The sequence below is a fragment of the Nilaparvata lugens genome, chromosome 2, assembly GCF_014356525.2.
Source record: "Nilaparvata lugens isolate BPH chromosome 2, ASM1435652v1, whole genome shotgun sequence".
NCBI lineage: Eukaryota > Metazoa > Arthropoda > Insecta > Hemiptera > Delphacidae > Nilaparvata > Nilaparvata lugens.
In genome coordinates, this window is record NC_052505.1 from 91461289 (window position 1) to 91474736 (window position 13448).

Below are 13448 nucleotides of genomic sequence, written 5' to 3' on the forward strand. Positions count from 1 at the left end.
TCATTCCCTCACTCACTTTTTACTATCTACAGGCGACGAAAGGCTCAGCTGTTACATCCAAGGATGAATTATCCTTTTAATGTCGTTCAGCGAGTTTTCCCAAGGATGAGACCTAGTGCTATCGATTTTTTATATCATAAACCTACTTGTTCCAATTTCGTGAAAATCATTAGAGCCGTTTTCGAGATCCGTTGAACATAAATAACCAGATAAAAATACAGAAATTACTCGCTTAATATATTAGGATCAGATATTAAGGTCCGCACAGACTTTCGCTCTGCTCCGCAACGAACGTCACTCCAGCAGAGCGATTGATGATCGACCGGGGAGCAAGAGTGGTTCGACGGGTATATACTGTTTCCGTATATATTATGAAATAGTAACCGTTCATTCTTGTTATAATAATCAATTTTATTTTATCATCAAGATTTACAGTATTTTTCAATTCAATAATAAATTTAAATAATTAAGATAAAAATAAATGAAATATAGATCTGAGTACCCTTTTGAATAATATAAATATTCTATTAACTAGTAGTTCTGCGAACAGTAGACCTCGCTCATGAAGCCTACAACTTTCAAACTAATGAGAAGGGCCATTAAGAAAGTACCGTATATTGTGAAGATTATCCATGACATCTATTATTTTATCCTTTGAAAGTGCTAAAGACATTGTTTCCAGGGTCACCAGACTTATAAATGTCGCTCAAGCAGGTACCTTCATATCGTCCCCATATTTACAATATTACAAATTTTCTAACAATTAATTATAAGAAATCGGTCAACTGACAGATAATGAAATATGCAGTAGGCAATTTAGACCAGGAATCGTCTCACAGACGATATAGCGAGACGGAAATGATTCTAAATACGTGGGTATGTTGGTGACAATGACAGGAGGTTGCTAATAATGTTTTTCATGAAAAGTGGATTCAATGTTATGGCGGCTTGTTATGCCAATGCAGAATGTTTATGCTCACAAGTCGGTTTCCCATCTCATACTAAAGCGAAAACCGGTCTCCGGCCCGTTCGGTAGGTCTAGAAACTATTCATCTATGAAACAGGGAAATATCGTGTTGAAAAGGGAAGAAATGGTACAATCAAGTGAGAAGTTTTCTTCAATTAATAAATACAGTATGATTTGTAGTGACTCAGTTGTTTCAAGGTTCACCGCTGACAACTCTTGTCCTCTATCGATAGCATTCTAACGATACCATTCATTCAATACAGCACATTTTAGAGCGGCACAATTTATTTTCAATTTATATTAAAACGGAGGTCTTATCAAAATTCGTTTCTGCGCCTTGTTTCAAAGAACTTGCATACCAAATTTCATCCAAATCGGACAATAACTGCGACTGTAACTGCGGTACAAAAAGACAAAGCCGATCGAGTCGGAACTAAGACCTCAGCTTCGCTCGGGTAGGATAGCGCTATCTGCTTTTTTGAATTAGACAGGATAGCAACAAATCAATACTGCCATTATAACGTGGACTTTACTATAGAATTGATCACTTTTCTTGCGATGTGCATTTGAAGTTAAATTGTAGGATCTCGCTTCATCGTTCATCAATTCAACGGCAGCTCCACAGAAGGTGGCTCGAAAGTTTCATTAATTTTAAGTCGGTTTTTTGAGAGACTTGAACTTTCAAATTGGTGTTATATCATTTAAATATTTTGATAGGGCTACAATATTAATAACAAGGATTACTAGTACATTTGATAATGGCGAGAATCGTCCGAAACTACTCGTGTTTAAGAATGAAAGAAGTATACTATAGTGAGGTCCACGTTATAATGGAATTTTTTGATGAACATTGGTGTAGCTTTCCTTGTCGTTCGACAAAGCAGATAGCGCTATCTCTTTCTAGCTCTGCAAAGTTGCCAGATCATTTCTTAACAATGTAAAAATATAAATTCATTAACGAAATATTTAGGTCCGGTTTCCGAGCTCGGGATTTAGCTAAGTCCCAGACTTCAAACAGCTGGAGTCAGAAAATTGGTTTTCCAAATCGGGGCGTAGTCGCAGTCATTGTAATAGTCACGTTTGAATTAAATTTCAAAAAACTAGAAAATTGAACACAAAATAAAATAAAGAGAAAATAGTGAAAGATTCAGCTATTTTGAATTATTTAGGAATGTCTAATTTCATCAAGTAAAAACGTTTCCAATTATTATAGAAATGAGAAAATAAAAACTACGACTACTGTTATAAAAGCTGCGACTACGCCCCGTTTTGGAAAGCCAATTTTCTGACTCCAGCTGTTTAAAATCTAGAACTTAGCTAAATCCCGAGCTCGGAAGCCGACCCTTAATGTTACTTATAAAAATTCATTATGAAATAATAGAAAAATATAATTTCTTGCTTGATAAAATATAAATGATTATTTTAAACGAGAATGAACAGTTGATATTAGATCAATAAACCTGTATCAGCTACCGTCTATAGAAGGCATTGGCATCGGCAACGTTGATCTGCTATCTTTCTTACCCTTACTAGTACCCTTGAAACTTGATAATGGCGGCAACCGTCCGAAACTACTCGTGTTTAAGAATGAAAAAGGATACTATAGTAAGACCACATTATAATGGTCGTATTTGATTAGCATTGGTGTAGATATCCTTGTTTGTCATTCGACAAAGCAGATAGCGCTATCCTTTTCTAGCTCCACAACGTTGGCAGATCGTCTTTCAACTATGTAGAAATATAATTATATACCAAAATATTCTATCTCAATTATGAAAATTTATGATTTTTAATAATAGTTGAAAAATATATTATCTTGAAGAATGAAATATAATTGAATATTTTAATCTTCCGGCAGTCGCGCTGTTGTAAAAAGTACAACAGTGTCAGTAAAAACTATTGAATGGGGTGGTGTCAGTGAATGAGTCACCTATGCATTCCAAAGCTTTCCCCCATCACTCCACTGAGTTGCAGTATCAACCGAGCAATGGTTCAGTCTTTAATGGTACATTTAGTCGCGACAGTGCATAAGTCGCACTGTGCATAAGACTGTATACGGGGACTGTAAATGAACCAATAACACAGAATTGATGGCTATGCTTAGTGTACCTTATTGGGCTACGAGAAGGTAATCATCCAAACATTCATAGGCGTAAAATATCCAATGAGATGGAAATAGTAATTATACAATTATTAATATGTTTTGACAGTAAACAGAGTACAAAACACTTGGAAAATTGGATTTTGTAAAAATTACAACAAGCGACTGCTTGTGTGATTGAGTAGGGCGCGACTACCAGAAGGTTAAACAAGAATGAACAGCTAGTATTGCATTAGGTATACCGGTATCAGCTGTCCTCTTTAGAAAGCAGTGACAAGGCAGAGAATCTGCAACGCAGTTATTCTATCTTTCTTGGAGTGATCCGTGTCTAGTGGATAGAGTGCTTGCGTAGCAGCAAAGAGATCCGGGTTCAAACCCTCTCAACACCAAACGTTTTTAACCAGATCACTCCCGTGTTATCGGATGGCACGTTAAACTGTCGGTCCCGGCTGAAGTATGACAGTCGTAAGGCCCATTGACGGCTTAAATTATATATTCAGGCGGTGGGACCTTCCCGCGAGGGACTCCCCACCAACAAAAGCCATACGAATTTACTTTTTTCTATCTTCTTCACTGTCATTATAACGTGGACCTCAATATAGTAATCTTTTGTGATTAATATTTTATGTTTGACATACTGATATGAATTTTGTCAGCTAGTTGCGGAAGTTGAAACTGAAAATTATAAAGTTATCCTCCTTTCGGTCGAGTGAGAAGCTATTAATTTATTATAATGGCCCATTGCAGTTTTTCGAAGATATTAGCAATGATAATGAGCCATCAAAATAAACTTTCTGAACAATTATTGCTGCTGTTATTTTTCTATTAAGTCTATCCACCAATTATTATTCAATTATTAATCTTGTTTATCGTTAAGTTCGAATACGGTACATGATAACATTTACTCATTTTAAATATTATAGAGCTATTGTTGAATCGTAATCTTTGTTTGCTTATCATGAATGTGCTATTTCTTCTCTACATACATCATACCTCAACACAAAGTAAACTGAATAGATTGTTACGTATATTGCAATAGGTCGACTGAACAATTTATTTTGTTATTATCTAAACACTTAACATTTCACAACTATTATTTACTTATCTTACATGGTTTCATAATCGGAATTTGTTGGAAATGTATTTGCGTTTATCAGGTTCATTTCAAATGTATGTGTAAATAAAGTCCAATTTTGACTGAAAATAGTCCGAGGATGAGTTTAATTCATAATTGAGGTATTTGAAGCTTTACTTGAGAAAATTGTAAATTCAAATTATTGAAAAAATATGAATTGTAGAAAGCTCGTATAACTGTTTTGAACTTTCAGTTTCACTATTCATATTTGATTAATTCTCTTCTGACAAAGGTCAATATTCTAACGCAGTTTATGTGAAATGTCGTAAGGACAATAAAGTAAGGATAAAAGGGAAATGGGATTTTCCCCCTGATTGGGGTTTTAGAATGACCTTTTCCCGACCTTAGGTTAAGCATGGTGAAATGATGTTCTTACATTCCTAATAATCCACGTTGCTCATAAGTCATACTCTGAAAACACTTCATGGGCTACTTTATTCAAATTAACAAAAAACAATATTAAAATTTCAAGCTGCGTTTACACCGGAGTTAATAACACAAGTTTTTACATTTTGTCATCAACTGATGTTAATTACAAAAGTTAATAACATAATGTTGAGTTGCGTTCACACCGGAGTTGATAGATAACATGAGTTATTAATAAAAAGTTGTCAACTTGACTGAATCGACAAAAATTCTCTTGAAAAAGTTGATAACTCGTGTTTTCAACAGAACATCGTTCTGCCCGCTCGCCCAGCATCCCTACCCTACAACTACAGCTGTTCCCTAATAACTACAGCTGCAGACAAAACACGTGACAAAGTTATTAACTTTTGTTGATAACAAAACTAGCAGCCAAAAGAAAATGTTATTAACTTATGTTGAAAACTTTGTTTTAAACTCTGGTGAAACGTATTATAATTTATTTACATTAGATCAGATGAAGATCATTATTTCATGATCACACACATGGTTCATTTCAAATGTATGTGTAAATAAAGTCTAATTTTGACTGACAATAGTCCGAGGATGAGTTTAATTCATGATTGATGTACAGTATTTGAAGCTTTACTTGAGAAAATTGTAAATTAAAATTATTGAAAAAATATCAATTGTAGAAAGCTCTTAGAACAACTGATTTGAACCTTCACTATTCATATTTGATTAATTCTCTTCTGACAAAGGTCAATATTCTAACGCAGCTAATGTGAAATGTCGTAAGGACAATAAAGTAAGGATAAAAGGGAAATGGGATTTTCCCCCTGATTGGGGTTTTTGAATGACCTTTTCGCGACCTTAGGTTTAGCATGGTGAAATGATGCTCTTATATTCCATAATAATCTACGTGCTCAATAAAGTCATACTCTGAAAACACTTCATGGGCTACTTTATTCAAATTAACAAAAAACAATATTAAAACTTTTAAGCTGCGTTTACATCGGAGTTAATAACACAAGTTTTTAACATTTTTGTTATCAACTGATGTTAATTACAAAAGTTAATAACATCATGTTGAGTTGCGTTTACACCGGAGTTGATAACATGAGTTATTAATAAAAAGTTGTCAACTTGACTGAATCGACAAAAAATCTCTTGAAAAAGTTGATAACTCGTGTTTTCAACAGAAAATTCGTTGTTATTAACAAGATTTTATGAGTCGGTAACTTTTGTTAATATCAGGTTACCATCTTCCCCGCAACCCGCTCGCCCAGCATCCCTACCCTACAACTACAGCTGTTCCCTAATAACTACAGCTGCAGACAAAACACGTGACAAAGTTATTAACTTTTGTTGATAACAAAACTAGCAGCCAAAAGAAAATGTTATTAACTTATGTTGAAAACTTTGTTTTAAACTCTGGTGTAAAACGTATTATAATTTATTTACATTAGATCAGATGAAGATCATATTTCATGATCACACACATGTTTCAATTCAAATTTGAAGACAATTTTTTGCTTTTTATTCCGGCTGTTATATCATATTATGAATAGTCTCGTTAAATGAAATCATTTGGAAGTCAATTATTGATAACAAGATCTTGTTAATAACAAGGAATTTCTTTTTTATTAGTCATACTCTGATATAGTGAGGTCCAGTATTTGATTAACATTGGTATTGCTATCCTTGTCTATCATTCGACAAAGAGATAGCGCTATCATTTTCTAGCTTCGCTACGTTGCCAGATCGGGTTTCAACATTGTAGAAATTTGTTCAACTAAATATTTAATCTGAATTATGAAAATTTATTATTTAATCATTGATAAAAAATCTTGACAATTAACATATAGTTTGTCATTTTAAACTAGAATGAACAGTTAATGTTACATCAGATATACCGGCATCAGCTATCCTCTATAGAAGGCAGTGACAAGGAAGAGAATCGGCAACGCTGGTCACCTATCTTTCTTCACTTCCATTATAACGTGAACCTCACTATAGGCTTGCTACTCTTGAAATTCATGAAAATATTAAACCTCTCGAAATACATGAAAATATTAAATCGAAGTTCTATTCAATTGAAGTCCACCTAGAGATTTATAATATAATATTATTATCTAAGAACGTTACGTCTCAGCGAAATAAAACAACACATTCATTTCAGAGTGCAAAAATGGTCTCCTTCATTGCTGATGTTTTTATCTTCATGATTAATGTTTTTACTGTATTTTGTTTATTTTCCAGTACATTGAACCTGATATGGACGATGAGAGTTTTATACTGAAGCAAATACTAGTCTTGTAAGTTATTTTTCACCTATTTATCACATTTCTTGTCAATGTTCTATGTAGTCTCTAAAATTAATAAATTATTAAAAATATTATTTTATTGGATCACTAGAACCCTTTTATATAATTGTTGATACTACCTGTCATTATAGTGATTCTATAGAATATAACTACCAAGTAGCCCTGAATAAATAAATGAATTATTTATTCGATTAGTTGTTCATTATAATAATGCGAGGCGTTAAATTTGCAATCTTATTTAGAAAATTACTTGCAAAGTACCTATTTAATCAATTTAGTGTAATTAATATATTCTATATAATTTTGTTTTCTTGTTCTTTTGTAAACATCTTAATGGGAAAAAATAATTATTAATTTGAATAATTTCTGTGGATGTTGGACGACACATCCAGAGGAGTTTATTCATAATAATTCAGGAACATTACATATTATTTTCTCATACATTTTCAATATATAACAATATTCAAGGTTTTCAAAATGATACCTCACTTCACTATATAATATATGTGTCGAGGTGAATCAATGAATGGTTCATCTTGTACTCATCTATTCTATATTAATCGTAGAATATTCAAACTCAGTATTACCATAGAGAAACGATAGCATAAGTAGAGATCCCATGGTATAGGGCGTTATGTCGCAACTTTTACTGTTATCCAAGCCGATAGTTCACGTAGTTCTTCCTATGCAGCCTTGTGACGCTGGTTGTCTCTCAAATTGTGCCGTTCATACACTCTCACCCCAAAAAAATTAACAATAATCGACAGTAATCGGCTTGAGATAACAGTAAAAGTTGCGACATAAATTCCCTATACCATGGGATATCTACTTAAGCTATACAATCTACTATATATTGCTATATATCTACTTATCATACAATCACTTAATTTTTTATAACTTTATAAATATTTTCTCCAAGTAAACAAAGTACAAACAAACACGAGCAGAATTTTCAATAAATATTGGTCAACTCTAATGTCCGGCTTCACTAAGCTCGTTCAAGACATTATTCGAACATGATTAAGCGGGTACATATTTACAAATGTGCACTGGGATTAAGGCTGTGCAAAGGCTGAAATAAACTTTCTACTCGTGAATTTTTCGAAGTTTTCGATTTATATATCATCAAGCTATCAAAATAAAAACGTTTTCTCAGGAAAACTTTTTTTTCTTATTACTTTTTGAGATATGAGCGACTAAAATTGAATTTTTGGGACAGAACATTTCAAATTCGGTACGATATAAATCCATGAGATTTAGAGGATAGATTCTTCATGGTATTGTTGATCTAGTAAAACAAAAATTTTCAAAAAATATCAATTTTTGGAAAAGTATTCAATTCACCAAAAATAACTCAACTGAAAGTTATTTTTTGTAAATTGAATAACTATCTTAAAAATTGATATTTTCAGAAAATTTTTGTTCCACTAGATCAACAATACCATGAAGAATCCATCCTCTGAATCTCATGGATTTATATCGTACCGAATTTGAAATGTTCTGTCCCAAAAATTCAAACTTTAGGCGCTCATATATCTCAAAAAGTAATGATCAGAAAAAAAATGTTTTCCTGAGAAAACTTTTTCATTTTGATAGCTTGATGATATATTATAAAAATCTGGTGTGGCGCACTCACACAACTTTCCTTGCCGTTATGAAAATTGATCACCTGACGCTAGTGTTCACGCGCATCTCAAGTCTACTATTCAAAGATTTGAGCCAGCTGGGGACAGGGTAATAACGCTGGAGACACACATGAGGTCTGCTATCTCTTCATAGTGAATGATTTAATAGAATCAACAGTTGCCAACAGTTTGTAATTGAAATAATAACATTTTCTCGAATTTCGAGCTTATTTTCAATTTTAGGTGAAAATGTTTCTGAACATAAATTGTAGAGATTTTCATGCTCTATCTATCCTTTCAATTTTTTTTGTTTAAATTTTATCTGAAGCCTGATAATTGGGAATCTAAAATCTAACTTTGCATTGATGGGGCGGAGCTCCTGAAATTTTTACAGATAGGGACTTGTGGCAGTTGATAGAGCTCATCGATGACTGTTTTAGGTATGAATTTGATCAAAATCGTTGGAGCCGTTTCCGAGAAAATCACGAAAAACCCTGTTTTTGACAACATTTTCGCCATTTTAGCCGCCATCGTGAATTGCATTTGATCGAAATTGTTCGTGTCGGATCCTTATAGTGAAAGGACCTTAAGTTTCAAATTTCAAGTCATTCCGTAAATTGGGAGATGAGATATCGTGTACACAGACGCACATACACACACACACACACACAGACCAATACCAAAAACCACGGACTCAGGGGACCTTGAAACGTATAGAAATTTCGAAATTGGGGTACCTAATTTTTTCGGAAAGCAATACTTTCCTTCTATGGTAATAGGGCAAGGAAAGTAAAAATCAAAAACTTTGAAAAATATCACGAGTAAAAAGTTTATTTTTAGCCTTTGCGCAGCCTTAACAATAGTAACTTTTGCCATAGAAATCATATGTTCCAGTGCACTCGTAAAGTGTATCTGATTTGACTGTGCTCAATGTGTTGATTGACCTGGGTGGAACCGTACATAAATGTTCAAATTGACATGAATTATGAAAATTTATTATTGTCTAACAAAGAAATGCTGGTTTGGTGAGATTTTTGTTGCAGAGTGATTTATTATTGTGCTAACACAGATTTCTTTGTTGAATTGTTTGATTGTTTGTTGCAGAGTGATCCACATTCGTGCCGATCAAGTTTCCTGAAAGAAATGAAAGAAACTCCGGCACTGAGAGTGATGATCATCAGTGCAGAGATCCGTTCGATTTAGCAAAATGGCAGAGGTGAGAGTGGGCTACGGTTCACGACATTCCTTGATGTAAAAGCTTTCATGTGTGGAATGAGAAAATTATAATCTAGAAGAATTTATCGTTCTGTGACAATTTAGGTTGTAGGCTTTGTGATAATTTTCGAGACAACTTGATGTCAATTCTTTTGAAAATTACCTTGAATAGAAATTGAATAATTACTTATTCTCTCTCTTGCTTTTGAAATTGAAAGCTATTTGCCAAATAATTTTACAGACATTTCTACAATTACAAAATAATAGGTTACAGTATAAACAGTAATAAAGTTAACAAAAGTACAACATTTTAGAAGTATACAGTACAATAAAATTAACAAGATTATGTGATAATAGTGAGCAAATTAATAATAAAATGTTGGCTCTACTAGCAAACACTAAAAAAAACACTAGCAAATACAAATTTTGGCTCTACTAACACTAGAACGCCAGTAGTGAGTTCAATTAAAAAGTAATTATATAACATTATGTAATGTACAAGAACAAAAGAGTACAAGTTATTTTTCAAGTTCTTCCCACTCCTTTTTCTGCACATTGTGTATTAAATTTATAAAATAAATTCTAATATAAAATAAATAAATTCATAAACATTTTATGAATTCATTTATATCGTGGATATCACCATAAACTTAATATACAAAAATCTCACATAAAAGTTGAACAACCCTACTTTAATGAATGAATTGAGCAGTGAGTTGATTGATAATAATAATAATATAGCTTTATTTACGTTCTTAAAAGAACAAAAGCCTCTCTTATGAGGTATCTATGTGGTTGGCAACAAATGCAATTTCACATTAATTTAAATTATAAAATCCTCCACTTTCCAATTCAGAATCTGTTTATATTTTTGGCCCATCTTTCCCTGTCTCTAGCTTCGGTCAGTTGATTGATACCATGAGACATATTTTATGTTATCTTTTCTCTATGATAATAAACAAAACAATGACAAAAGTTGAAAATATGCACTTGAATAGAATGATCAAGTAAATGATCTAATACTGCCACTATAACGTGAGCCTTATTGTAGAATTGATCACTGTTCTTGTGTTGTGCATCTCATTTCGAGAATTTCGCTTCATCGGTCACGAATTGTAACGACAACTCCACAAAAGGTAACTCGAAAGTTTCATCAAGTTACAAGTCGGTTTTGTTGAGAGACAATTCTTGAACATTCATTTTTTCATTTAAATATCCTGATAGAGCTACTTAAAACATTAATTACTATAGTGAGGTCCACGTTATAATGGCAGTGTTTGATTAGCAATGGTATTGCTATCCTTGTCTTTCATTCAACAAAGCGGATAGCGCTATCTCTTTCTCGCTTTGCTCTGTTGCCAGATCGTCTTTGAAAAATGTAGAATTAAAAATTATTTAACAAATTATTTCATCCTTATTATGAAAATTTATTATGAAATAATTGAAAATATAATTTCTTGTTTGATAAAATATAATTGATTATATTAAACGTAGTCCGGGCGCAAATGTCGAATAAGGCACTCCGTGGTTATTTTTGGGTAACAGCTGTGGAAGATGTCTCAATCTCTTCGTTAGGTCTAGTAGCATAATAAGGATCGTCTTTGAACAATGTAGACTTAGAAATTATTTAACAAAATATTTCATCTTAATTGTGAAAATTCATTATTAAATTATTTAAATATATAATTACTTGCTTAATAAAATATAATTGACTATTTTAAACGACAATGAACCGTTAATATTACATCAATAAACCTGTATCAGCTACCGTCTGTAAAAGGCATTGACAAGAAAGAGGATTGGCAACGTTGTTCTCCTATCTTTTTCCACTGCCATTATAACGTGGACCTCACTTTAGATGGTTCAGTCACGGGAAAAAACTCCCCATAAAGCTGCCTGCACACGGGGACAATCCATAGTAGCTTTTAACATACAGAAAAGATAGCATAAGAAGATATTCTTTTGCTATCTCTTTCTCGCTTTGCTCTGTTGCCAGATCGTCTTTGAACAATGTAGAATTGAAAATTATTTAACAAAATATCTCATCTTAATTATGAAAATGCATTATGAAATTGTGAGAACATATGATCTCTGCTGTGATGAAAATCACATGTTTTCTTCTTCTGCAAAAAGCTGTTTACCGGCTTGATTTAATGCATGGAGAACTGCTGTAATTGAGTAAGTATGACAATAGTTATTTGTGCAACTAGTGCGCAAAGTGACAGTTTGCTGCACCGAAAGAAACGTTTACGCCCGAGCCGTAGGCGAGGGCGGAATGGTTTCTTGAGTGCAGCAGAGGAACTTTGTGCACGTATTTCACATTTAATTTTTCCTACAGTTACCATTGAATATGAAAAGTGGGTAATTATGGATAAAATGATGGCTGAAATCCATCAAATGTTTGTGTGTGTGATGCTGTTATTAATAACAAACTTAATTCATTTAAAAATTAATAATCCAATTGAAGTTGAAAATTCTCAGCCAAAGTTCTCATCTTTATTCATTCAAGAATCAGAAAAAATACAGATAAAACAGAAAATTGTATTCAAAATACACGCCAACAGCATGGCTGAATGGCTTAACCGACAAGCGCGCGACCTAGCGGGAAGAATCGTACCTAACTTCGTTTCATCCAACTAAAAACATTATTCAGATATTTAGACATGGTTAACTTACTAAATTACCGAAAAATAATATAAGTAAACTGGAAAATATTTATAAAATAACATAGACAACAGAAAATATTTTATTGTAGTATATTCTAATGTTATTTTATTAATTTTATTGACATGGATTTCGAACGGTAATTATTTAACCTGAAAATTCGAATTACATAATGTGTGTTTGCTACATTTCTCATTGCTTATAGTTGAAATAATTATTACTGTCAATAGAAAATAAACATTATTATAATGAATAATGTTTATTTTCTATTGACAGTAATAATTATTTCAACTATAAGCAATGAGAAATGTAGCAAACACACATTATGTAATTCGAATTTTCAGGTTAAATAATTACCGTTCGAAATCCATGTCAATAAAATTAATAAAATAACATTAGAATATACTACAATAAAATATTTTCTGTTGTCTATGTTATTTTATAAATATTTTCCAGTTTACTTATATTATTTTTCGGTAATTTAGTAAGTTAACCATGTCTAAATATCTGAATAATGTTTTTAGTTGGATGAAACGAAGTTAGGTACGATTCTTCCCGCTAGGTCGCGCGCTTGTCGGTTAAGCCATTCAGCCATGCTGTTGGCGTGTATTTTGAATACAATTTTCTGTTTTATCTGTATTTTTTCTGATTCTTGAATGAATAAAGATGAGAACTTTGGCTGAGAATTTTCAACTTCAATTGGATTATTAATTTTTAAATGAATTAAGTTTGTAATTAATAATATTCAAAATGTATGATTTGATGATTTTTCATTTTTATTTATTTGAAAATCAGAAAAAATATATATAGAACATATTCGCATTCAAAATACATGCCAACAATGTCAACAGCTGATTGGGATGGCTGCAAGATAATACGCAAAGTAATACTTTGCGCACTAGAGCGGAATAGTGATTCTTTGCGGCCTGCAATCAGTGCAGAAATGGTCACTTTTCAAGGTACCTGTAGGAAAATATAATTTCTTGCTTAATAAAATATAATTGATAATTGAACGACAATGAACCGTTAATATTACATCAATAAACCTGTA

At 32.5% G+C, this 13448-nt stretch overlaps 1 protein-coding gene across 1 annotated transcript in view; it reads left to right on the forward strand.

The window, feature by feature from the left end:
* LOC120348815 (solute carrier family 35 member F5-like) overlaps positions 1-13448 on the forward strand; it is a 37519-nt gene that overhangs the window by 5333 nt on the left and 18738 nt on the right. Inside the window, 4 exon segments of the mRNA XM_039422100.1 lie at positions 6829-6853; positions 6856-6888; positions 9623-9693; positions 9696-9734. Of these exon segments, the coding sequence (XP_039278034.1) occupies positions 6829-6853; positions 6856-6888; positions 9623-9693; positions 9696-9734 (168 nt within the window).